This window comes from Cherax quadricarinatus, chromosome 50 (assembly GCF_038502225.1).
Source record: "Cherax quadricarinatus isolate ZL_2023a chromosome 50, ASM3850222v1, whole genome shotgun sequence".
Classification (NCBI taxonomy): Eukaryota; Metazoa; Arthropoda; class Malacostraca; order Decapoda; family Parastacidae; genus Cherax; species Cherax quadricarinatus.
This window is the reverse complement of record NC_091341.1, coordinates 1,124,111-1,151,931: the sequence shown is the minus strand read 5'-3', so window position 1 is coordinate 1,151,931 and position 27,821 is coordinate 1,124,111. Positions and strand designations below refer to the sequence as shown.

At 37.7% G+C, this 27,821-nt stretch overlaps 1 protein-coding gene across 1 annotated transcript; it reads left to right on the top strand.

Moving 5' to 3' along the window:
• Positions 1 to 25,919, top strand: LOC128695354 (prostamide/prostaglandin F synthase). The gene is made up of 6 exons (XM_070095331.1): positions 1 to 230; positions 3,469 to 3,593; positions 4,832 to 4,947; positions 11,415 to 11,510; positions 12,499 to 12,648; positions 23,351 to 25,919. The coding sequence occupies exons 1-6, from the start codon at positions 1 to 3 to the stop codon at positions 23,453 to 23,455; spliced, it is 822 nt and encodes a 273-aa protein (XP_069951432.1). The 3' UTR covers positions 23,456 to 25,919.
• The last annotated feature ends 1,902 nt before the right edge of the window (positions 25,920 to 27,821 follow it).

The following is a 27,821-nucleotide window of genomic DNA, read 5'->3' as shown; positions in this document are numbered from 1 at the left end:
ATGGGCCAAAAGAAAGTTCCTAGTGCCAGCCCTATGGTAAAGGTGAGAAACACGATAGAATTCAAGAAAGAGATTGTAGAAAAATACGAAAGTAGCGTACGTTTAGCTGAGCTTGCCAGGATGTATGGGAAATTGAAATCAACAATCTGTTCCATTCTGGCAAAGAAACAGCTCTCTGGACAGATTTTTAGTGTGACGGGTCCAGTGCCAGTAAAAAACAAAGAAGGGAAGTAACCCCAGAGAAGGATTTGATAACTGAAGTCCTTATGGAGAGGGATTCCCCTTAAAAACAACCAGAACTCCCTCTCCCCTCCTCGCCTTCTTCAATACACCAACAAGAATCCAATAAAGGTACATAATGTTCGTTTATCATTAAAACTTCATTTATATTTATTTCTCATAGTTTTCTTTATGTAAAACTATAGTTATTCTTTTAAAAAATGTATTTTTTTCTTTTTAACATTTTTGGGTGTCTGGAACGAATTAATTGTATTTACATTATTTCTTATGGGAAATATTAATTTGATTTTCGTACGTTTCGGTTTTAGACTGACCTGGAACAGAGCAAGTACGAAAACCGGAGTTCCACTGTATGTTAAATCTGTGTACACTTCTAGGTTACTTGTTCATACATACATATACAGTGGACCCCCGGTTAACGATATTTTTTCACTCCAGAAGTATGTTCAGGTGCCAGTACTGACCGAATTTGTTCCCATAAGGAATATTGTGAAGTACATTAGTCCATTTCAGACCCCCAAACATACACGTACAAATGCACTTACATAAATACACTTACATAATTGGTCGCATTCGGAGGTGATCGTTATGCGGGGGTCCACTGTACTACATTACTGTACAATACTGTATACATACATATGTTAGACTTGTGAACAAATGGATTTGGGAACGACCACCCGGAACCAAACCTGTTCGTAAGTAGGGAAGTATGTATTTGTATTGAATTTTTACATAAACTGTGAACATGTTACAGTACAGTATTTCAAATTAGTACAAAATGACAATGTACTGATCATAAATATGAAAAAAGTAGGAAACTATCTGTACTATACAGTATAGTATGTATTTTTTTTTTTTTTTTTTTTTAAACGTTCCTGATGAATGGAGTATTTATTCTTTAACAAATCTAAACACAAATGCCTTCTCTGGATTTCATCATGTGTGTTGTATGTAACCTGTACTACAATGGGATCAGGGTAATGTGTATGAATTCAATTGGAATCTTTGACACATTGCTATGGGCACAATAAGAGAACATTTTGTCAGCATACATGGTTCCTGACTTTTTAACATCTTGCCAGTAGATATCAGAAACAAAGCTGGAACAAGTGTATGGACGTTCTTAACCCTTTCAGTGACCATCGTGTAAAACTACGTCATTGAGGTCAGGGTCTTTCACATAGTTCTACGTCATGAGCTCTGCTCACTCAGATAACCTGTTAATGGTAAATTTTGACTTAGATATGAGAGAATAGGTCTTTGTGGTGCACAGTATAAAAAAAAGAATCCTGCCCACACAGTGCGTGGTGGTAAAAACAAAACTTTCCCTGTTTTGTTTAAAATAGCAACTTTGAGTTGTTTTCTTTGATGGTTTTATTGGCAGTTTCTTTGTATCATTTGATAAAATGTAAGTCATACTATTGAATTACATAATTTTGGTTGATGGTTTCAGGACCAAAAGTAGCTTGAAATTCCTCAAAGTAGCAGAAATATTTGAATTTTGCCAATTTTCCTGAGGACAACTATGGCCTCTCAGTTTAATGGGTTTTTAATAGGTCTGATTCAGTTATGGGGAAGCTGCAAACCATGACAAATCATAATTGGTTATATTTTATTATCTGGGAATGAGAGTAAAATCTGAGATTTATGAGACTATGAATTGAAAATGGAAGGCAAGCTTAATAGAGAGGCCTGGGGAGATGACTAATGGATAGAGGAAATGCTTTAAAGTGCCTGGAATATTTCTATTGTTTATTTTGCACTATTTTTAAATTGGTATTTTTTAATTGTGTAAAATTGTCCAAATACGGACTTCTGTGCACTTTCAGAGTTGTAATAGTTCATGAAGTGGTTTCTTGTCATCAATCTATCTAACCTCACCTGTTTTTTTTTTTTTTTTTTTTTTTTTTTAGCTGAGAATTTGGTCAAGTGGAACAATGAAACTGACTTAAAATAGGACTTGAAGTTGGCAAAATTGCTAATGCATAAATTGCGTAGCGTCTGCTGATTTTTGTACCAGCACAAGTCCATAAGTTTTCTTTCAAATTTCGTGCATGTGGTGTAATTACTTTCAGGAAAAGATTCTCCCATTTCAGAAGAAAACAGTTGTTTTTAAAGTGAACACTGAGAGCAATATTAATTTCAGGAGTTTGAACAGTGAAGGGTTTAATTAGTAAAGTAAAAAATAATAAAAAAAAAATTAAAAATGGAAAGGTAAAACCCAGGTTTGTTTTTAACATCCCTGACTTATTTAGCTTTCTTCCTATTTTGGTTTATGCTAAGACTGGCCTTGCCAATGTCAGGCAACCCATTCCACACATTTGTCGCTATATAATAAATGTTTAAGACTTGATCACCTATTGTAGGTACTGTACTACAAAATTGTGTTAATTTCATCCAGTACTTGCTGGTGTTTCATAGCTCAATTGCTACCACTGAGCTCACACAGAGTTCCGTGGTTTGATTCCAGGTACGGGTAGTAACATGAGAACATGTTTCCTTAAGACACCTGCTGTCCTTGTTCCCCTAGCAATAAAATAGCTCCCTGGGTGGTTAGCCAACTGGTGTGAGTCACATTCTGGGGAGAAAATTGGCCTAATTTGCCCAAAATGCTCTGCACAACAAGGGGCTTCCTATGTATGTCAGTAATATTGGCAATGCTTGTATACATTGTACATGTACTTGTAGAAATAATTTTGTTTTAAGAGCAAAGTAGCATGAACAGGAATCATCTACAAGACATTATATAAATGCTAGACATAGGGTCCTGCAAACCCCATTAAGGAAGCACTGTGCTTCTTTACTACATTATTCACTATCAGCTCTCCTGACATGAAAGGATCAAAGGGTATATCCAAATATTTCATTGAAGGGCCATATGTTTTGATATGAAATTTTTTGAGTTTTGGCAAGGTTTCAACTTTTTTAATCATTTTACTAAGTGGTAGAGCCTTTGTTTAAAAATGCTGTTCTGTATAATGTAATCCATCTAAGTTTTTTGGTTGCTTCAGTTTTTATCTTGTTAGTTATTGCTTGCCATTTAGGATTGTGCAGTACATATACTGTATTTGAGGACTTAAATTTCTGTAAATAACAAATTTCTTTACTGTATACCAGTATACTAAAAAGTATTTTTACTTGTTTTCAGGAAGTAAAGATGAGCACATTTTGGTCTGAAAGTGGATGTATTCTGTTCTTTATGAGACGGTTTGGATGAGCATTCTGCAGGGTGGCGGCTAAAGAGTTAAGTCTCTTATCGCCACAACTTGTCCAAGCTAATGTTAGACTCATTGGCATTGGACTAGAGGAAACCGGTTTAGAGGATTTCGTAGCTGGTAAATTCTTTGATGGGGGTAAGTAACAGTGGATCGTCTGTAAATTTGGTAAAATAGGGCTGTTTTAAATACAGTCTCTCCTCACTTAGTGATGTACTCATTTACCAATGACTCACTTACTGCAGGCTCTCTAACCAGTATGCATACCTAAATAATGTATATTAGAGCTGATTTCCTCTATTGTTTATACAATATACAGTATACTATTGTGTAAATATTTAAAAATATACCAGAAATGTTATAAATGGTGCAAAGGTGACACTAAAACAATATCAAAGATGGGTGACACAAACCCACTACCATTATAGTATGCTCCTCACTTAGCGACGAATTCGTTTACCGACGTGGTCTTAGGAATGGAACTCCATCGTTAAGTGAGGAGAGGCTGTACTAAATTTTTTTTTACAATCTTTCCACTGTTGCACCCAAAGACTCGTTACTTGCTTCTAGAAATTTAACCATATCTTTTAATCTTTAAACTGTGCATGGTTGGACACATGACATCCAGGTATTGAGTTTTTTTTTTTTATTAGAAAATAAAAATAGCAGATATGCTAAGCCTTTCTTGGTTATTTTTGGTGAACCATCCTTGGGCAACAACAGTACCCCCTTTAGTGGGCCTGCTGGCACTCTTTGACTGGTGAGTAATACATTGTAACATTCTAAAGGAAATCTTTATCCTTACTAGTTGCTCTATGTACACATTATTATTCATAAATACAAAAAAAAATAATAATTAGGAATGTACAGTAATATAAATAAATATTGTTCTTTTATTGTTTTGAAGTCGATAGCTCTTGCTGGCATACACAAAAATAAAGTCAGTCTATCAGTACTAATCTTCAGATAATTGTAGTAAACTTGAAATCTAAATGTAATCATCAGTTCAACTGTATTAGCATTAATTAAATCTGTTTTAGTCTGCCCGGATGCATAAGCATAGGTTTTTCTCAAGCTTTTCAAAATTGTTTTGTGATTTTGTAATTCTGAATGAAAGTCTGTAATGAAATACACAACCTACACAGGAGAATGAAACTTACGATGATGTTTTGGTTCGACTTGGGGCCACTAAGTAGTCACACAGTTAATATGAATAATTAATGGTCCAAGTCAGACCAACTTATCATCACAAGTTTGATTTTCCTGTATGGGGGGTTATTTTTGTATTGTTCCAGTCATGGTATTGTGCCTGTTTATTCCATAATGTGTTTGTGTCCCTTGTTAGTACTGCTTATACACCTTGAATTTGTTTGCAGAGTTGTATATTGACACTGAGAAGAAAAGTTTTAAAGACCTCAACTACAAGAAGCTTGGGTATCTTAGTTTAATCCCTGCTCTTCTCTCAAGAGTAGCAAGAGAAGCTATGAGGAAGGTACAGGTTCATTTTATTTAGTATTAGCTAGACACTGTTGCTTAATTTCTCTTGTTCAGTCATCTATATACTTTAGTACCTGCAATTCTCTCAGATCTGGAAATAACTGTATATAAAACTATGCATTTTTAGATTTAAGTGAAAATTCTAAGTATTAGAAAGTCTGTAGAATTAATCTTGCTTGTACACATGGCCAGTGCATTAGTTAATAATACTGTATACTATATAGTGGAACCTTGACTTAAGAGTGTTCCAACGTATGAGTTTTTTGCGATATGAGCCGTCACTTGGTTAGTTTTTTTGCTCTGAGTTACGAGCCAGCTACCCCCTGCTTTCCCCTCAACCCTTGTTTATCTATGATTTCATGCTTTAATTCCATGGAAATCATCCTCTTTTTCTTCTCAGCACTGTCCTTTACATTTACTTTCTTAGGACCCATGCTTAGAAAATGAAATTTAGCCAAATGACTGTCAAAAATGTAAGCAAAGCATGAGAGAACTGCTCCCACAGCGAGGTAAACAGTGCACCGAGTTGGCGGCATTCGTTATTATTATTATTATAATAATTTATTTAGGTAGTAGGTTGGTAGACAGCAGCCGCCCAGGGAGGTACTATCGTCCTGCTAAGTGAGTGTAAAACGAAAGCTTTTAATTGTTTTACATGATGGTAGGATTGCTGGTGTCCATTTTTCTGTCTCATAAACATGCAAGGTTTCAGGTACGTCTTGCTACTTCTGCTTACACTTAGGTCACACTACACATACATGTTTTTTTTTTTTTTTTTTTTTTTTTTTTTTTTTTTTTTTTTTTTTTTCAACAAGTCGGCCGTCTCCCACCGAGGCAGGGTGACCCAAAAAAGAAAGAAAATCCCCAAAAAGAAAATACTTTCATCATCATTCAACACTTTCACCACACTCGCACATTATCACTGTTTTTGCAGAGGTGCTCAGAATACAACAGTCTAGAAGCATACACATATAAAGATACACAACATATCCCTCCAAACTGCCAATATCCCAAACCCCTCCTTTAAAGTGCAGGCATTGTACTTCCCATTTCCAGGACTCAAGTCCGACTATATGAAAATAACCGGTTTCCCTGAATCCCTTCACTAAATATTACCCTGCTCACACTCCAACAGATCGTCAGGTCCCAAGTACCATTCGTCTCCATTCACTCCTATCTAACACGCTCACGCACGCTTGCTGGAAATCCAAGCCCCTTACCCACAAAACCTCCTTTACCCCCTCTCTCCAACCCTTTCGAGGACGACCCCTACCCCGCCTTCCTTCCCCTATAGATTTATATGCTTTCCATGTCATTCTACTGTGATCCATTCTCTCTAAATGACCAAACCACCTCAACAACCCCTCTTCTGCCCTCTGACTAATACTTTTATTAACTCCACACCTTCTCCTAATTTCCACACTCCGAATTTTTTGCATAATATTTACACCACACATTGCCCTTAGACAGGACATCTCTGCTGCCTCCAACCGTCTCCTTGCTGCTGCATTTACCACCCAAGCTTCACACCCATATAAGAGTGTTGTTACTACTATACTTTCATACATTCCCTTCTTTGCCTCCATAGATAACGTTTTTTGACTCCACATATACCTCAACGCACCACTCACCTTTTTTCCCTCATCAATTCTATGATTAACCTCATCCTTCATAAATCCATCCGCCGACACGTCAACTCCCAAGTATCTGAAAACATTCACTTCTTCCATACTCCTCCTCCCCAATTTGATATCCAATTTTTCTTTATCTAAATCATTTGACACCCTCATCACCTTACTCTTTTCTATGTTCACTTTCAACTTTCTACCTTTACACACATTCCCAAACTCATCCACTAACCTTTGCAATTTTTCTTTAGAATCTCCCATAAGCACAGTATCATCAGCAAAAAGTAACTGTGTCAATTCCCATTTTGAATTTGATTCCCCATAATTTAATCCCACCCCTCTCCCAAACACCCTAGCATTTACTTCCTTTACAACCCCATCTATAAATATATTAAACAACCATGGTGACATTACACATCCCTGTCTAAGACCTACTTTTACCGGGAAGTAGTCTCCCTCTCTTCTACACACCCTAACCTGAGCCTCACTATCCTCATAAAAACTCTTTACAGCATTTAATAACTTACCACCTATTCCATATACTTGCAACATCTGCCACATTGCTCCTCTATCCACTCTATCATATGCCTTTTCTAAATCCATAAATGCAATAAAAACCTCCCTATCTTTATCTAAATACTGTTCACATATATGCTTCAATGTAAACACCTGATCTACACATCCCCTACCCACTCTAAAACCTCCTTGCTCATCCGCAATCCTACATTCTGTCTTACCTCTAATTCTTTCAATTATAACCCTACCGTACACTTTTCCTGGTATACTCAGTAAGCTTATTCCTCTGTAATTTTTACAGTCTCTTTTGTCCCCTTTCCCTTTATATAAAGGGACTATACATGCTCTCTGCCAATCCCTAGGTACCTTCCCCTCTTTCATACATTTATTAAACAAAAGTACCAACCACTCCAACACTATATCCCCCCCTGCTTTTAACATTTCTGTCATGATCCCATCAGTTCCAGCTGCTTTACCCCCTTTCATTTTACGTAATGCCTCACGTACCTCCCCCACACTTACATTCTGCTCTTCTTCACTCCTAAAAGATGGTATACCTCCCTGACCAGTGCATGAAATTACTGCCTCTGTTTCTTCCTTAACATTTAAAAGTTCCTCAAAATATTCTCGCCATCTACCCAATACCTCCATCTCCCCATCTACTAACTCCCCTACTCTGTTTTTAACTGACAAATCCATATTTTCCCTAGGCTTTCTTAACTTGTTTAACTCGCTCCAAAATTTTTTCTTATTTTCATTAAAATTTCTTGACAGTGCCTCTCCCACTCTATCATCTGCTCTCCTTTTGCACTCTCTCACCACTCTCTTTACCTTTCTTTTACTCTCCATATACTCTGCTCTTCTTATAACACTTCTGCTTTGTAAAAACCTCTCATAAGCTACCTTTTTCTCTTTTATCACACCCTTTACTTCATCATTCCACCAATCACTCCTCTTTCCTCCTGCCCCCACCCTCCTATAACCACAAACTTCTGCCCCACATTCTAATACTGCATTTTTAAAACTATTCCAACCCTCTTCAACCCCCCCACTACTCATCTTTGCACTAGCCCACCTTTCTGCCAATAGTCGCTTATATCTCACCCGAACTTCCTCCTCCCTTAGTTTATACACTTTCACCTCCCTCTTACTTGTTGTTGCCACCTTCCTCTTTTCCCATCTACCTCTTACTCTAACTGTAGCTACAACTAAATAATGATCCGATATATCAGTTGCCCCTCTATAAACATGTACATCCTGGAGCCTACCCATCAACCTTTTATCCACCAATACATAATCTAATAAACTACTTTCATTACGTGCTACATCATACCTTGTATATTTATTTATCCTCTTTTTCATAAAATATGTATTACTTATTACCAAATTTCTTTCTACACATAGCTCAATTAAAGGCTCCCCATTTACATTTACCCCTGGCACCCCAAATTTACCTACTACTCCCTCCATAACATTTTTACCCACTTTAGCATTAAAATCCCCAACCACCATTACTCTCACACTTGATTCAAAACTCCCCACGCATTCACTCAACATTTCCCAAAATCTCTCTCTCTCCTCTACACTTCTCTCTTCTCCAGGTGCATACACGCTTATTATAACCCACTTTTCACATCCAATCTTTATTTTGCTCCACATAATCCTTGAATTAATACATTTATAGTCCCTCTTTTCCTGCCATAGCTTATCCTTCAACATTATTGCTACTCCTTCTTTAGCTCTAACTCTATTTGAAACCCCTGACCTAATCCCATTTATTCCTCTCCACTGAAACTCTCCCACCCCCTTCAGCTTTGTTTCACTTAAAGCCAGGACATCCAGCTTTTTCTCATTCATAACATCCACAATCATCTCTTTCTTATCATCTGCACAACATCCACGCACATTCAGACTTCCCACTTTGACAATTTTCTTCTTCTTATTCTTTTTAGTAATCTTTACAGGAAAAGGGGTTACTAGCCCATTGTTCCCGGCATTTTAGTTGACTTTTACAACACGCATGGCTTACGGAGGAAAGATTCTTATTCCACTTCCCCATGGATATAAAAGGAAAATTAATAAGACCAAGAACTATTAAGATAAAATCAAAGAAAACTCAGATGAGTGTGTATAAATAAATGTGTACATGTATGTGTAGTGTGACCTAAGTGTAAGTAGAAGTAGCAAGACATGCCTGTAATCTTGCATATTTATGAGACAGACAAAAGACATCAGCAATCCTACCATCATGTAAAACAATCACAGGCTTCGTTTTACACTCACTTGGTAGGACGGTAGTACCTCCCTGGGTGGTTGCTGTCTACCAACCTACTACCTATACACATACATGTACAAGCATATATATATATATACACCACCTCTGGGTTTTCTTCTATTTTCTTACTAGTTCTTGTTTATTTCCTCTTACCTCCATGGGGAAGTGGAACAGAATTCTTCCTCCGTAAGCCATGCGTGTTGTAAGAGGCGAATAGAATGCCAGGAGCAAGGGGCTAGTAACCCCTTCTCCTGTATATATTACTAAATGTAAAAGGAGAAACTTTCGTTTATCCTTTTGGGCCACCCCGCCTCAGTGGGATATGGCCGGTGTGTTGAAAGAAAGAATAATAATTTATTATTATTAATAATACAGTGGACCCCCGGTTCACGATATTAATCCATTCCTGAGAGCTCATCGTAAACCAAAATTATCGGTAAGCGAATCAATTTTCCCCATCAGAAATAATGGAAATCAAATTAATCCGTGCAAGACACCCAAAAGTATGAAAAAAAAAAAAATTTTATCACATGAAATATTAATTTTAATACACATACTGAAGAAGACATGCACAGTTACATGACACTTACCTTTATTGAAGATCTGGTGATGATTGATGGGATGGGAGGAGGGGAGAGTGTGGATGGTCTTAGTGTTTAGAAGGGGAATCCCCTTCCATTAGGACTTGAGGTAGCAAGTCCTTTTCTGGGGTTACTTCCCCTCTTCTTTTAATGCCACTAGGACCAGCTTGAGTCACTGGACTTCTGTCGCACAACATATCTGTCCATAGAGGCCTGTACCTCTTGTTCCTTTATGACTTTCCTAAAGAGTTTCACAACATTGTCAGTGTAATAGTCACCGGCATGGCTTGCAATAGCTGTGTGAGGGTGATTTTCATCACCCTGTTCACAAATGATCGCTTGAGAGATGCTATCTCCTGCTATGTTTTTCATTTATCCACACCAGTAACAGTCTCTCAACATTTTCTAACACTTGCGGTCGCTGTTTCGTAATCACAGTTGCACCTTTTGCAAGAACAGCTTCCTTGATTGCCATTTTCCTGCTCACTATAGTAGAGATGGTTGATTGGGGTTTACTATACAACCTGACCAGTTCCAACACACACACTCCACTTTCATACTTTGCAATTATCTCTTTCTTCATTTCAACAGTCATTAGCACCCTTGGTCTCGAAGGATTGGCACTAGGAGCTTTCTTGGGGCCCATGGTGACTTATTTTGCAGAAACAAGCATCAAAAACAGTGATAATATGGATAATATGGAATGTACCGAATGTATGCTTAGATGCGCGCACACTGGCTGGCTTGTAAACACTGGCGCACACAGGGCAGTTCAGGCCACACGTGGACACGTCTCGTACACATTGTATCGCATACCGGGTTTTGTATCAGGAAGCGAGGCAAATTTTTTTCGATCAAATGCATTGGCTACCGGATTTATCGGATACCGATAGCATCGGGAACCGGGGTCCACTGTATAGGGAACTAAAACACAAATCCAATTCCCTAGATCAAGAGCCCCTCACCAGTGTCAAGGAACCTTGATGCTGGTGAGGGGCTCTTGATCTAGGGAATTGGATCTGTGCTCCAGTTCCCTAAATTAATAATAATACATAGTACCTACATAATACGTAATTCAGAATGCTGCCACTAGTTGGCACAGCTGATGCCAAAACATCTGGTAAGCAGTACACGTTTACATCGTTGTGGGAGCAGTTCTCTTGTGCTTGCTTGCATTTTTTTAAAGTCATTTGGCCAAATTTCTTTTTCCTAACCATGGGTCCTAAGAAAATAAGTGCAAAGGACAGTGCTAAGAAAATGACAATTTCCATGGAATTAAAGCATGAAATCATAGATAAACCTAAGCAAGGTGCACGAGTTGTGGACTTAGCCAGGCAATACCAGCGTAGTACATCTACGATATGTACGATACTAAAGCTGTATCAGTTATGTTCAGTGATTATACAAAACAAATTGTATCAGTCGAGTTCGGCGATCAAACAAAACAATGTTGTTGTTGGAGGTTTACAGGGCCACTGACATCATACGCCGCACTGTCAATCTCCCACCCTCAGCCTTGCCCACCCTCAACCTCCACCAACATCTCTGCTCGAAGTTTGTAAGTACATATACATTTTATATAAGCAGTTTAATGTTTCTTTACATTCTGTAGTGTATTATGATTTGTTATGTTTTTATATACGATATTTCTAATTTATAAATACATTGTTTCAATGTTTTCCTTAGAAAACTAGTGATCTACTGTAGTTAGCCTCACAAACACTCCATTTTTCTCTTACAGTAAGAGCATGGGAAGATACTATAGTCAAAGTGGGACAGGAAATGGCGGACGCTTCCGCAGCTGCCTCTGCCACCATCGCTCGCCATATTATGGCCTATTTTATTCATTCTAGAGTATATATCTTATTTCTGTGTTAATTACGTATATTGTTTATTATGTCATATTAGATGAATTGTGATAGATAGATAAATAAGCCGTACAGTTGATAATAGCGTCATATTCAAGTATTTTGTCTTGCCTCCAGAGAGCAGGAACGGATTAATGGCATTTCAGTTAATTTAAATAAGGAAAATTTATTTGATATACGAGCAACTTGAGTTACGAGCTAGGTCACGGAACAGGTTAAACTCATAAGTCAAGGTTCCACTGTACGTGCTTTTAGCAAATAATATAGATTGGCTAATTGCTGCATTCTATGCACAAAGCAAATACACGGTCACTAAATGACTATAACACACTTATAGTTGATCTGGTGGCAGTTTCCTTAAAAAGGTAAGGTATTGTTTGTGTAATGACGAATGATGTGCAAAATTTTTTAGTAATATTTTAGTTCATCAGTCTAAATAATTAACTCGTCCTTCTCTTGTATTTCTGTGTCTTGTAATGAATAGTTTGAATATAATAAACTTAAAGCCCTCTCTTATTTCCTGTGTTTTTAGTAATTGCAACACTAAGTTATAAATTTATTATTGGCTGAATCTTTAGTTAGCACTATTTTAAGATTATTTTAAGTGTAATAAAAGAATATTTATGAAAGTGTACCAAGAAAGTTTGGTTACTGGAATGTCATGATGTTTACATACAGAGTAAGGAGTGGGCAGTTGGAGGAGACATGAAAGGAGATGGCTTCCAGAATGGAGGACTGCTGGTTGTGGGCCCAAAAGGAGAGAAGGTTCTCTATGAATTTAAACAAGAGAATCCTGCTGAGCATGCTGAGAATTCTGCTATTGCTAAGGTAAAAATGAGTACAGTATAGTAAAGCATTACATTATAATTTGATCTGAAGTTGGATTATTGTATAAATACTGTAAAATTCCATGTTTCTTTAGAGCTGGATAATGACATTGATCTAACATTTGTCAGTTATCCTGACATTGCAGTGACAGGCAAGTCAGTCACAGTAGCATTTTTGCCTGTAACAGGGTGTATGTTGCTCTTCTAAGGTTGTCCGAACACAAATTGTAAAAACTAATTTGTCTTGAGTGATTTGTATGTTTGCTGAGATATTGGTGTTTTATTGAAGAAAAGGTCAATAGCTTGTTCTTGCTTAGATCCACTAGATCATGTAGGAATGTAAGTTACCAGAGTTGAGGAGTTGGCTTTATTACAAAGCGTGATATAATGAAAAAGCTATGGTTAACATAATAGGTGGGGTTGGGGAAAATTATAATACAAGGCACTGAATGTATGCAGCCCTTGAACAATCAGTGAAAAAATATCCTCCAACAGTTGTGCTCATGTGAACAGTCTACTTCATATAAATTTTTAAAATTTTTGTGTATACTTCTCGGCTTAGAAGTCAGATTTTTTTTTACTCTAAGTACAGTTTCTTTTTCACAATCTTTAATTTTATCCTATGTATGAATGAGAATGTACTTAGTAAAATACTGTATAACTAAAAGTATTTGTCGTAGGGCGTAATGACAGTATAGTTTGTTGTACTATGTATTTGTAGATAAAAAACTGTTGAGTAGACTTCAGGATGTACATGTTTATAGAGGGGCCACAGATATATCAGATCACTTTCTAGTTGTAGCTACACTGAGAGTAAAAGGTAGATGGGATACAAGGAGAACAGAAGCAGCAAGTAAGAGAGAGGTGAAGGTGTATAAACTAAAAGAGTAGGCAGTTAAAGTAAGATATAAACAACTGTTGGAGGATAGATGGGCTAGTGAGAGTATAGGCAATGGTATTGAAGATGTATGGGGTAGGTTTAAGAATGTAGTGTTAGTGTTCAGCAGAAGTTTGTGGTTACAGGAAAGTGGGTGCAGGAGGGAAGAAGAACGATTGGTGGAATAATGATGTAAAGAGAGTAGTAAGGGAGAAAAAGTTAGAATATGAGATGTTTTTACAAAGTAGAAGTGATACAAGGAGGGAAGAGTACATGGAGAGAAAGAGAGGTTAAAAGAGTGGTGAAGCAGTGTAAAAAGAGAGCAAATGAGAGAGTGGGTGAGATGTTATCAACAAATTTTGTTGAAAATAAGAAAAAGTTTTGGAGTGAGATTAATAAGTTGAGGAAGCCTAGGGAACAAATGGATTTGACAGTTAAAAATAGGAGAGAAGAGTTATTAAATGAAGAGCTAGAGGTATCGGGATGATGGAGGGAATATTTTGAGGAATTGTTAAATGTTGATGAAGATAGATGATAAAACAACTGAGGCTAAATCATGTTTATAAAATTGCTCACAGTGTCCAGAATATCTTGCTGTCAATTTTGTCAAGGTTGGGAACCAAAGCAATCATAGTACTAGGGGGAGAGAGCACAACTTTGTAGTACCCACAGTCATTGGCCAGGCTTCAAACACCTTTTATTGTACAACAATAAAGGAATGGAACAGACTACCCGCACATGTCAAAGCCAGTCATAGCATGAACCAGTTCAAGAAGAGTGCCAAAAGGTGTCTGATGAATGTAGCCACAGAAAGGGAGGGGAATGATTTTCTGTTTTTTAGCTAACATACGTGTAAATTTTACCTTATTCCTAGTAATGACCCTCGTATTGTAGATAGTCTTAATGACCCTCATGTAGTAGATAGTCTTTTTAGTATGATAATAAGATGTTATCTTCATTATAGAATAATAAGAAAATATTATAACCTTTATATTATAATAAGGTAAAAGGACCCCAATGGAAAAGTCACTGTCTGACTTTTTTGGGTTATCCTAGGTTCTCTACACATATGCTGCTATGTATGGTAATTCTATGTAGCTGTATTTGTGTATACCTGAATAAACTTACTTACTTATAGGGAAGCTGTGATTTCATGTATAGGGCAAGGAGGAATAACATCATCTAGGAGTGAGGAAGAGACAGTTGTGAGTATGGGGGAAGTTCATGAGGCAGTGGGTAGAATGAAAGGGGGTAAGGCAGCTGGGACTGATGGGATAAAGATAGAAATGTTAAAAGCAGGGGATATAGTTTTGGAGTGGTTGGTGCTATTATTTAATAAATGTATGGAAGAGGGTAAGGTATCTAGGGATTGGCAGAGAGTGTGCATAGTTAGTTCCTTTGTATAAAGGCAAAGGGGATAAAAGAGTGCAAAAATTATAGGGGAATAAGTCTGTTGCGTATACCTTGGGTAGCTTTAACCCTTTGACTGTTTCGGTCGTATATATACATCTTACGAGGTACCGTGTTTGATGTATATATACTCATAAATTCTAGTGGCTTCAAATCAAGCAGGAGAAAGCTGGTAGGCCCACATGTGAGAGAATGGGTCTGTGTGGTCAGTGTGCACCATGTAAAAAAAATCCTGCAGCACGCAGTGCACAATGAGGAAAAAAAACTCCGACCGTTTTTTTAATTAAAATGCCGAATTTATGGTCTATTTTCGTATAATATTAATGGTTGTATTCTCGTTTTCTTGGTCTCATTTGATAGAATCGTAAACATATAGAAATAGTGATTTTGATTGATTTTACTATAAAAAGAACTTGCAAATGGAGCTCAAAGTTTGGGAAATGTTTGATTTTTGCCAATGTTCAAAAGTAAACAAATGATGTCGTTGTCCAATCAGTGTCCAACTAGCCATTCTGATATGCAGTCATGAATGGGTTGATGTTATTTATACAATTATTACAGTATTGCAGTAGTCTGCATGACAGTAAATCTTCTATTTTTTTGTTTGAATAAAAATTCAAAATAGAAAGCAAGAGTAATATGAGAGGGGCCTGGAGATGTGACTGGTGAACAAAGAAAATGCTATTTTAGAGCCAGGAATGTCTGCATTGTTCATTCTGGACTTTATTTTGAAATTGTCATATTTTTTAATTTTCGCAAAATTGGCCAAATTGCAAATTTTTGACCACATTATTGGGTAGTTGAAATTGGTAAATGGGCAGTTTCTTGTACTCAATCGATAGAAAAGATGGAGTTCTATAGAAATAGCTGAGAGTTTGGTCGGCTGGAACAACGGAATTAGCCGAAAATAGGGCTCAAAGTGAGCGAAATTGCTGATTTGTAAATATCACCGAGGTCGCTAACTTTGCGAGAGCATAATTCCGTCAGTTCTCCATCAAATTTCGTTTTTTTTGGTGTCATTACAATCAGGAAAAGATTCTCTATCATTTCATAATAAAAAATAATTTTTTTTTTTAAATTTTGCAACACCAGGAGACACCTCAGGATTGGGGGTTGCGACAGTCAAGGGGTTAAGAAGAGATTGGACAAATATATGAGTGGAAGGGGCTGGGATTGATTGGTGTCAGTGGGTACGGGAGTTATTTTTTGGGTAGCTTTACGTAGAGGTCGTTTTGATAAGGACCTGCCTTGCATGGGCCGGTAGGCCTTCTGCAGTGTTCCTCCATTCTTATGCTCTTATGTAAAGTGTATGGTAAATAAATGGTATAAAATACCGACACCTGTAAACATAAACACATATGCAGTTTAATGTGATCCTTTATTGACAACGTTTCGCCCACACAGTGGGCTTTTTCAAGTCATACACAGATCTACCTGGGGTGGAAGGTACGGGAGTATTTATAGTCAGATTCAGAATGTTGAGGTCAGGTGAAGAATGCTGCATCTGATGATCTACCGGGTGGGCTTATAGAGTCTTGGGTAGCTTGGCAGGGGTATTGGACAAGTTGTGAGTAGACCTTCTGCAGTGTTCTATGTTCTTATGTGGGATAGCGATGAAGAAGTTTCTTTGCAAGTGGTTCAGCTATGTTATAGAAGCCATTGTTCTGGTTGAAATTGTTGGTTATAGAGATAAGCGATGATTCCAGGATTCTTCAGTATTGAGTGTTGTCTTCTGTGGCGATAAGTCTTGAGTTTCTGTAGTTAATTAAATGGTTGTGTGAATTGCGATGTTGTACACAGGCATTCCTTGTATCGTCAGTCCTGCTTGCGTATTGGTGTTCTGAAATACGTGTTTGGAGGTCTCTTGATGTTTCGCCCACGTATAATTTGTTGCAGTCATTACAAGGGATTATGTATACTCCTGCAGAGGATGGAAGCTTGTCCTGTCTACTACTGGTGATGCCCTTGATGGTCGTGGTTGTGGAGGTAGATACTTGGAATGATGTATTGGAAAAGATGTTGGAAATTTGTTTGGCAATGGAGTTGGTGGGGAGGACTATGTATCTCTTCTCGGCAGTGTCTTCTCTGGGCGTGTTGAAGATGTTTAATGCCCGCCGTCTGCAGTCTCTGATGAAGTGACGAGGATAGTGGAGTTTAGAAAAATACTTGTTCAATTATAATGCATTCTTCCTCAAGGAACTCATTGCTGCAGATTCTGAGTGCGCGCAGGAAGAAACCTATAATTACACTACGTTTAGTTTTGGTGTCGTGGTGAGAGTAGAAGTGGAGAAGATCGTTTTGGTTGGTTGGTTTTCGATAGACTTTAAAACGAAGTTCATGGTCAGTTTTGCAGAGAAGAAACATCAAGGAAAGGAAGAGTGTTGTCGACTTCAAGTGTGAACTGGATTGAGGGCTCGACCTGGTTGAGCTTGTCTTGGAGAGCTTGAATGTTGAAGCGCCTGGGAGTTATGAGGAGAATGTCGTCAACATAACGGAGAAAGGTGACAGTCGAAGGAATAATGGTGGAGAAACGCTCGGCTTCCAGATGTTCCATGTATAAGTTTGCCAGGATGGCACTGAGTGGCGAGCCCATGGGTAGACCAAAGGTCTGTTGAAAGAGGCGATTTTCGAAAGAGAAACACGTAAAGCCGACACATAGTTCAACGAGGTCGATGAAATCGCTGGCTGGAATAGGAAGATCAAGTGAATCGTCAATTTTTCTGCGCAGGATATCGATGGCTTGTGTAGTAGGTACTTTAGTGAATAGGGAAGTTACGTCAAGGCTGGAAAGTTTCTTGTTCCTGATGTTGATGTTGCGAATGCGATTGAGAAGATCACCCGAGTGTTTGAGATGTGCTGGACTGATAGTGCCCAAGAGTTTGGAGAGGTGTTTTGCGAGAATTCCTGAGAGTTGGTGGGGAGCACTGCCTATTCCCATATCTTCGGGAATAGGCAGTGCTCCCCACCCTATCTTGGTGGGAAATGACCGATGTGCTAATAATAATAAAAAAAAAAATAAAAAACTTTGCAACCACTGGCAACAGGTATGATCTGAGTTAGTCCATAATTTTTCAAGCCACTTTTGGGTTTCTGGTGATTTTTCTCACCACTGTCATGTTTGAGGGTACTCTCTCCTATCTCTGCATTAGCCACACACCTCATTCACAGACAAGTGATGGAAAAATGCCCAGCACTGCTGTGTGGAGACTCAGTTCCATTGTCAGTTTGCCATATCTTAGTGTGTCCTGTCTGTTAGTAGGCACACACAATTCATTAACTTACTCCCTGACCTCCATGCTGAGAGTCCCACCTTTAACTCAGACTGACTTTTTAGCAGAAACTAATTAAATGAACTAATTTTTATTTCATTTTACTTCTTACTCCCTCATACCCCCACTAATCCTTACCTTTGCACACTCCTGCCCCTCTCTCTAACCTCTGCATATTCCACTCATAGCACATACCTCTCTGCAGCACTGTATGACCCTTTGGGTTCAGCACTTTGATTTTATCATTATTATTAACTAAAAATAAATGGATACCTAGGAAAGACAAGGTAAGGGGCTCAGTAGAAATAACCCCTACTTATTTTTTGTGGATTACCCTGAGTTAAGTATGTGGGTTTAATCATAAGAAAATCTTAATATATTTTTCAGTAATTAACTTACCATGAAAAATCAGTGTTGTAAGTAGGTGAGGGAATTTTCTTCCAGACTGCCTCTCTATCCATCCTGTTGTAAATATTCTGGTGGCTTCACATTATTCACTAATTTTCTTTATCTTGTTCCATGGTTACTTCCTTTTTTGCTTATTTCATTTTGGTCCTGGACAATCTTAGTGTTACTTTGGCACTATCACAGAGCAGCACATATTTTTGTTGAGAAAGTGTCAAGAATAAATTTTCTAAATACATATTAACACTGTCAGAATGATGATAAATTCTTACACCAGGCAGCATACTCCACCAATATTCAAAACTCTAAACTTACCATACAAAACATCAATACTTATTATTGTGCCTGCTACATACGTAGAACACTAAACTCGGATATAAACCCTCCCCTCAAACTTCTCCTTACCAACCTCAACAGAACACATGACCATAACACAAGGCACAGATCACTCTTTGATGTTCCCCGTGTCCATCTCTCACTATGTAAAAACTCAATTCACATAAAAGGCCCAAAAATCTGGAATTCATTACCTGTGAATATAAAAGAAATACTGCCTGTTTATCAATTCAAGACTTCTTAAAAACCAGTTACTCAACCACAACTAAATAAATACTGAGTAACTGAATCTCATTAATGTATAACCTGTGACCCTATCTAACTGTTTTTTTTTAATTACGCTAAGATAACAGGGATATCTTGCTACTCCTACTTACACTTTGGTCACACTTCACAGACACGCACATGCATATATATATATACATACATCTAGGTTTTTCTCCTTTTTCTAAATAGCTCTTGTTCTTTTTTATTTCTTCTATTGTCCATGGGGAAGTGGAAAAGAATCTTTCCTCCGTAAGCCATGCGTGTCGTATGAGGCGACTAAAATGCCGGGAGCAATGGGCTAGTAACCCCTTCTCCTGTATACAATTACTAAAAAAGAGAAGAAGAAAAACTTTATAAAACTGGGTTGCTTAAATGTGCGTGGATGTAGTGCGGATGACAAGAAACAGATGATTGCTGATGTTATGAATGAAAAGAAGTTGGATGTCCTGGCCCTAAGCGAAACAAAGCTGAAGGGGGTAGGAGAGTTTCAGTGGGGGGAAATAAATGGGATTAAATCTGGAGTATCTGAGAGAGTTAGAGCAAAGGAAGGGGTAGCAGTAATGTTAAATGATCAGTTATGGAAGGAGAAAAGAGAATATGAATGTGTAAATTCAAGAATTATGTGGATTAAAGTAAAGGTTGGATGCGAGAAGTGGGTCATAATAAGCGTGTATGCACCTGGAGAAGAGAGGAATGCAGAGGAGAGAGAGAGAGATTTTGGGAGATGTTAAGTGAATGTATAGGAGCCTTTGAACCAAGTGAGAGAGTAATTGTGGTAGGGGACTTGAATGCTAAAGTAGGAGAAACTTTTAGAGAGGGTGTGGTAGGTAAGTTTGGGGTGCCAGGTGTAAATGATAATGGGAGCCCTTTGATTGAACTTTGTATAGAAAGGGGTTTAGTTATAGGTAATACATATTTTAAGAAAAAGAGGATAAATAAGTATACACGATATGATGTAGGGCGAAATGACAGTAGTTTGTTGGATTATGTATTGGTAGATAAAAGACTGTTGAGTAGACTTCAGGATGTACATGTTTATAGAGGGGCCACAGATATATCAGATCACTTTCTAGTTGTAGCTACACTGAGAGTAAAAGGTAGATGGGATACAAGGAGAATAGAAGCATCAGGGAAGAGAGAGGTGAAGGTTTATAAACTAAAAGAGGAGGCAGTTAGGGTAAGATATAAACAGCTATTGGAGGATAGATGGGCTAATGAGAGCATAGGCAATGGGGTCGAAGAGGTATGGGGTAGGTTTAAAAATGTAGTGTTAGAGTGTTCAGCAGAAGTTTGTGGTTACAGGAAAGTGGGTGCAGGAGGGAAGAGGAGCGATTGGTGGAATGATGATGTAAAGAGAGTAGTAAGGGAGAAAAAGTTAGCATATGAGAAGTTTTTACAAAGTAGAAGTGATGCAAGGAGGGAAGAGTATATGGAGAAAAAGAGAGAAGTTAAGAGAGTGGTGAAGCAATGTAAAAAGAGAGCAAATGAGAGAGTGGGTGAGATGTTATCAACAAATTTTGTTGAAAATAAGAAAAAGTTTTGGAGTGAGATTAACAAGTTAAGAAAGCCTAGAGAACAAATGGATTTGTCAGTTAAAAATAGGAGAGGAGAGTTATTAAATGGAGAGTTAGAGGTATTGGGAAGATGGAAGGAATATTTTGAGGATTTGTTAAATGTTGATGAAGATAGGGAAGCTGTGATTTCGTGTATAGGGCAAGGAGGAATAACATCTTGTAGGAGTGAGGAAGAGCCAGTTGTGAGTGTGGGGGAAGTTCGTGAGGCAGTAGGTAAAATGAAAGGGGGTAAGGCAGCCGGGATTGATGGGATAAAGATAGAAATGTTAAAAGCAGGTGGGGATATAGTTTTGGAGTGGTTGGTGCAATTATTTAATAAATGTATGGAAGAGGGTAAGGTACCTAGGGATTGGCAGAGAGCATGCATAGTTCCTTTGTATAAAGGCAAAGGGGATAAAAGAGAGTGCAAAAATTATAGGGGGATAAGTCTGTTGAGTGTACCTGGTAAAGTGTATGGTAGAGTTATAATTGAAAGAATTAAGAGTAAGACGGAGAATAGGATAGCAGATGAACAAGGAGGCTTTAGGAAAGGTAGGGGATGTGTGGACCAGGTGTTTACAGTGAAACATATAAGTGAACAGTATTTAGATAAGGCTAAAGAGGTCTTTGTGGCATTTATGGATTTGGAAAAGGCGTATGACAGGGTGGATAGGGGGGCAATGTCGCAGATGTTGCAAGTGTATGGTGTAGGAGGTAGGTTACTGAAAGCAGTGAAGAGTTTTTACGAGGATAGTGAGGCTCAAGTTAGAGTATGTAGGAAAGAGGGAAATTTTTTCCCAGTAAAAGTAGGCCTTAGACAAGGATGTGTGATGTCACCGTGGTTGTTTAATATATTTATAGATAGGGTTGTAAGAGAAGTAAATGCGAGGGTCTTGGCAAGAGGCGTGGAGTTAAAAGATAAAGAATCACACACAAAGTGGGAGTTGTCACAGCTGCTCTTTGCTGATGACACTGTGCTCTTGGGAGATTCTGAAGAGAAGTTGCAGAGATTGGTGGATGAATTTGGTAGGGTGTGCGAAAGAAGAAAATTAAAGGTGAATACAGGAAAGAGTAAGGTTATGAGGATAACAAAAAGATTAGGTGATGAAAGATTGAATATCAGATTGGAGGGAGAGAGTATGGAGGAGGTGAACGTATTCAGATATTTGGGAGTGGACGTGTCAGCGGATGGGTCTATGAAAGATGAGGTGAATCATAGAATTGATGAGGGAAAAAGAGTGAGTGGTGCACTTAGGAGTCTGTGGAGACAAAGAACTTTGTCCTTGGAGGCAAAGAGGGGAATGTATGAGAGTATAGTTTTACCAACGCTCTTATATGGGTGTGAAGCGTGGGTGATGAATGTTGCAGCGAGGAGAAGGCTGGAGGCAGTGGAGATGTCATGTCTGAGGGCAATGTGTGGTGTGAATATAATGCAGAGAATTCGTAGTTTGGAAGTTAGGAGGAGGTGCGGGATTACCAAAACTGTTGTCCAGAGGGCTGAGGAAGGGTTGTTGAGGTGGTTCGGACATGTAGAGAGAATGGAGCGAAACAGAATGACTTCAAGAGTGTATCAGTCTGTAGTGGAAGGAAGGCGGGGTAGGGGTCGGCCTAGGGAGGGTTGGAGGGAGGGGGTAAAGGAGGTTTTGTGTGCGAGGGGCTTGGACTTCCAGCAGGCATGCGTGAGCGTGTTTGATAGGAGTGAATGGAGACAAATGGTTTTTAATACTTGACGTGCTGTTGGAGTGTGAGCAAAGTAACATTTATGAAGGGATTCAGGGAAACCGGCAGGCCGGACTTGAGTCCTGGAGATGGGAAGTACAGTGCCTGCACTCTGAAGGAGGGGTGTTAATGTTGCAGTTTAAAAACTGTAGTGTAAAGCACCCTTCTGGCAAGACAGTGATGGAGTGAATGATGGTGAAAGTTTTTCTTTTTCGGGCCACCCTGCCTTGGTGGGAATCGGCCGGTGTGATAATAAAAAAAAAAAAAAATAATTACCTAATAGAATACTCCATTCTCTTGAATGCACAGTAACTCATCTAATGACTATATGACCTGTTTCTGCACTACAAATCGTTGATTTTACTTGATTTGATTCTATTATACATTGTTATGCTACAAATTTGTAAAACTTTGCTTACTGTAATTTTTACCACTGAATGTATCATTGCTTAGTTAATCTTAATTTAATTTTAAGCCTGCCCACAATGCTCTGCATACAAGGGGATTTTGGCATGTACACCCAATCAGTATATTTCTTTGTACAACTATGTATCATGTCCAAATAAGAAATAAATAAATAAATTATTTAATAGTTTAAGATCCCTATTCTTTTAGGACTTTATTGCTGTGTGTACTGACATGTTGATACCAACAAGATATGAAAGACTCGTAAGTACAGTTATGACATTTATTTTGGAAAATGTTTCACCTTGAGTGGCTTATTTTGAGGAAAACACTAGAGGCGAAAAGTTTCCTTTAATAAATGTTATAACTGTATATGTTTCATCTTCCATGGTTTCATTGCTATTAACAGCTATAATACAGAAGCACTTTTAGTAATTTGGCTTACATATATTTATTTTTTAGGCTCTGGGATTAGAAATAACTCCAGAAGCTGGTAAAGTAGCAGATGGCACGAATCTAACTGACCTGGAATGTGAAGAAGTTTGTGCCATGCCATCCAAAAAGTAATTTGTGTAAGTGTCCCCAAATGTTGCTAGTTTCTTTTGTTGGCATCTGTGTATGTTATCTTTAAACTTGTTCAGCAGTCTGTCTTCAACATTCAATGAATAAATGCAGAGTACAGGTGTCCCTCGCTTGATTTTGTAGTTGTGTTCCACGCCTTTGGCAGCTGTATTGAACGAATTCAGATCATAAACACTAAATTCCATATAATGAGAATCAACAGGCTTTACAAATAGCACTGATCGCACATTGCTAATTATTACGCATTGAATGGCTGATAGAAATAAAGCAGCGTAATAGCAAATCTGCATAAAGCACACTCATAAAGCAAATCCACTTAAAGTGAGGGATACCTGTACTAGTATTTATATAGAGTATATACTTAGGTAGAAGAATGTTGGAGTTGTAAAAACTACAGCCTAACAAAATCTGCATAACAATTTAATCATTTTTCTATATACTGTATGTATATGTTTATATATGGAGGAGTATAGAATGTAGTAACATTTTTATCTTTGTACAATATATGTACTATATATATTATTTTAATACTGTATAAAATCAACTTTAAGAAAGAGCATTTTTAGTGGATATATACTGTACATTATTAGCAAATATGTAAATATTGTATCTTGCAGGAAGTCTTCCATAGTGAGCATCTTAAATTTATTAACGAGACTTGTCTATGAAAGATCTTATATTGCTCTATGCAAAAATATTTCAACATGGAAGAGAGTACTATGTGCAGTACAACCGTGGAGAGGGAGATTAAAGTAGCTTAGGTGCTTGTAGCACAAGACTGTCATCAGAAGTTAGATCATTGGAGGAAGCAACCAGGGTTAGCCAGATAGAGAGAATATATTAAGAACCACATTATTCATGCTCTTTCAAGGGTGGTTAAATTAGGCATGTGTGCAGTGCTTGAGTATCTTTGTGGAAATGTTTTGCCACACTGTGGCTTTATCAGTTCAGTGCAAAGAATGGTAAAGATCAGAAAAAGTTTGAGGTAAATAATCAGTCCCTCAGCCTAGAGTCGACACAATCAGTCAATCAGAACCAGATGTCCCATGCCATCAGTCAAGATTGATGGACTGATTACATTGACTCTAGGCTTAGGGACTGATTACCTCAAACCCTTTCTGATCTTTACTATTCTTTGTATTGGACTGATGAAGCCACTGTGTGGTGAAACATTTACACAATAGATACCCAAGTATTGCACATGTTTAATTCATCAAAATTGTTGGTTCTCTGAACCATTTACGTACAATCTTTCAAGGGTAATCATGAAGAGAGCATGTGGTTTCTAATATATCCTCTGGATCTTCTGGCTAACCCTGGTTGATTCCTATGATGATTTAGCTTCTGATGATCTTACACAGCAAATGTTAAGGCTACTTCAAGCCCCGTCCCTAAGACTGTATTGCACGTAAACACATTTCGAAGCTTCAGCCAAGTCAGTCAGGAATGACACCTGTAACATTAGGTCTAAGGTAGAAAGTATATATTTTCTGAAGTTGTGCAAGATTTGAGTACTTATAAGGCATATAATATTCCTGAATATGGTGTCATACAATGAAGTGTGCTAGTCAGCTGTGCATCTTTGTTTATTCATCTGAGAGAACTAAGAAATGTTTAGAAATGGTATATGTGGATAAAATAGCATTAGTTTCTTAATGTGGTTGCAATGTTGAAATCAATTAAATTGTTGAATGTGATTAATGCATGGCACAAAGGTGTACTTCAAAACGATGCAAATTATGTATTTCGGTGTGTGGGGGGGGGGGGGAACGATAACAGTTGCTAAAAGAATGTGTACTTGGCATTCCTCCATAGGGGATTCTTCTTAATCATTACAGCATGGGTAATTGGTTAAGAGATAAAGAACAGAAACAAATTTGGGATAGACCATGCTGTGTAAAATACGTGTAAAAATTATTTGGTTAGAGAAAGCTGTTAATGTACTAATTGTGAAGTACAGTCAATCTGATGGAGACTAATTGGTAGCTGTGTTTTAATTATATACTTCATATTTATATGGGTGATGTATTGAGGTTGTGAGATGACTGGTATAAATTAATATTGACAAGTCCTCTATCTCTGGTTATGAAAAAAAAAAAATCGAACTCTGTTTGGCATACTTTCTCTTGAAAAAAAAAAAAAAAAAAAAAAAAAAAAATAGGAGTTTTGGCACAAATATTTTGGAGAATGGCTACTGGTATATGTCAACATAAATGCAAAAATGAATGATTTGTAAGCACTATTTTTCTTTATATTGCCAATTATCATTATTTGAGTTTAAATATTTCTTGTGGTAATATTCACTTGAACATAAATAGTTCACCTTTATGAAGTCTTGTTATAAAATGTTTTGACAGGCTACAAGATGGATGTTATGAAGCTACTGTGTCAGGTGAATGTTACTCCACTGTAAATTAAAATTAATGGAAGAATAAATGTGCATTGAAACCATTTTATTTTATTATACAGTGGTGAGTTCATAAACAAATAGATAGTAGAGGAGCTGAGTTACTATTGCATCTCAATTCCAGCCTTTCAGAAGGCCTTTGAATTAAGAAATTGTGTGTTCATGATCCCTCAGGGGAGATTGCTTGATGATGGTGAGGCTTTTGTTCAGAGGAATTGTCTGTTCTTCCCTTCCATTGGATCAAACCTGATAAAGATGTGTGAAATTTTCAATACTTACTTCCTCTCAGTTCTTACCCAGGAAGATACAGTGGACCCTCAGGTAACAACATTTAGTTCCAGAAAGCTTGTCTTTAACCCTTTGAGGGTTGACAGGCCCTTTCCGAGACTCGTTCTCAGGGTCGGCCAAATTTAAAAAAAAAAAAAAACTCATTTTCTCTTAAGAAAAGATAGAGAATCTTTTCCCGATCATAATGACACCAAAATTATGAATTTTGATGGAAAACTTACAGAATTATGCTCTTGCGAAGTTAGCGGTCTCAGCGATGTTTACGCATCGGCAATTTTGCCCACTTTGAGCCCCATTTTCAGCCAATTCCACTGCACTAGTCGACAAAAAACATGAATATTTCGCTAGAACTCCATTTTTTTCTATCGAATGAGTGCAAGAAACCACCCATTTACCAATTGCAACTATCCAGTACAGTGGTCAGAATTTAGCAATTTTGCCAATTTCACACAAATTTCAAAAGATGCCAATTTCCGAATAGGGTCCAGAATAAACAAGAAAGACATTCCTGGCCCTAAAATGACATTTCCTTTGTTCATTAGTCACATCTCAAGGCCCCTCTTGCATTCTTTTGCTTTCCACTTTGAATTTTTATTCTCAAAAAATAGAAGATTTACTGTTATGCAGACTACTGCATTAGTGTAAAAAATGGTATAAATAATATTGGCGCACTTGCAAAAGAATATTAGACTTGCCAGTTGACGTGTATTGGACGCTTGGCATGATTTGTTTACTTTTGAACTTTGGTAAAAATCGAACAATTCAAGGTACTTTTCATTGTAAAACCAGTCAAAATCATCCCAGTTTCTGTAATATGTCTTCCATTCTATGAAATGAGACCAAGAAAACTAGAATACAACAATAAATACCATACGAAAATACAGTGCAAAGTCGCTGCTTTATTCCAAAAACACGGTCAAAGTTTTTTTTTCTCATTATGCACTGTGTGCTGAAGGATTTTTTTATACTGTGCACACTGACCACATAGACCCATTCTTTCATATGTAGGCCTACCAGCTTTCTTCCACTAGATTTGAGGGCGCTAGAATTTAGGCATACTAGTACGTCAAAAACCCTGGGTCGTAAGCCGTACTAGTACGGCCGAAACCCTCAAAGGGTTAACTGATTTTTTCGTTATCCGAATTAATTTTCCCCATGAGAAATAACAGAAATCCAATTAATCCATTCCAGACACCCAAAGTATTAAATAAAATAATTTTTTACTTGAAATATACATTTCCCTACACAGAAAACAATGAGACATGCAGAATAAACAATACTGAAATGACACTTACCTTTATTGAAGATGTATTGATGAGTGATGAGATGGGAGGAGGGCAGAGGATGGAGGAGTTTGCAATTGTTTGGAAGGGGAATCCCCTTCCATAAAGACTTCAGCTGTTGAATTAGACACAATGAAGATACCCAAGAGTTGCACATGTGTCTAATTCAACATGTCGGTTCTCTGAACCATTCATCTACAAAGACTTCAGCTAACAAGTCCTTTTCTGGGGTTACCTCCCTTTTTTTTTTTTTTTTAATGCCACTAGGACCAGCTTGTCATTGGACCCCTGTCACACCAAAAATCTGTCTAGAGAGCCCTGTTTCTGGCGTCTCTTCAAGATTTCCCCAAAATAGGGCACAACATTGTCATTG

Bases quoted from the DNA above. Each gene is read 5' to 3' on its own strand.
- LOC128695354 (XM_070095331.1), top strand. From the start codon at position 1: ATGGGCCAAAAGAAAGTTCCTAGTGCCAGCCCTATGGTAAAGGTGAGA. The intron at 231-3,468 runs GTAACCCCAGAG...AGCATTCTGCAG, and splicing joins GTAAAAAACAAAGAAGGGAA to GGTGGCGGCTAAAGAGTTAA. The intron at 12,649-23,350 runs GTAAAAATGAGT...TTTATTTTTTAG, and splicing joins AGAATTCTGCTATTGCTAAG to GCTCTGGGATTAGAAATAAC.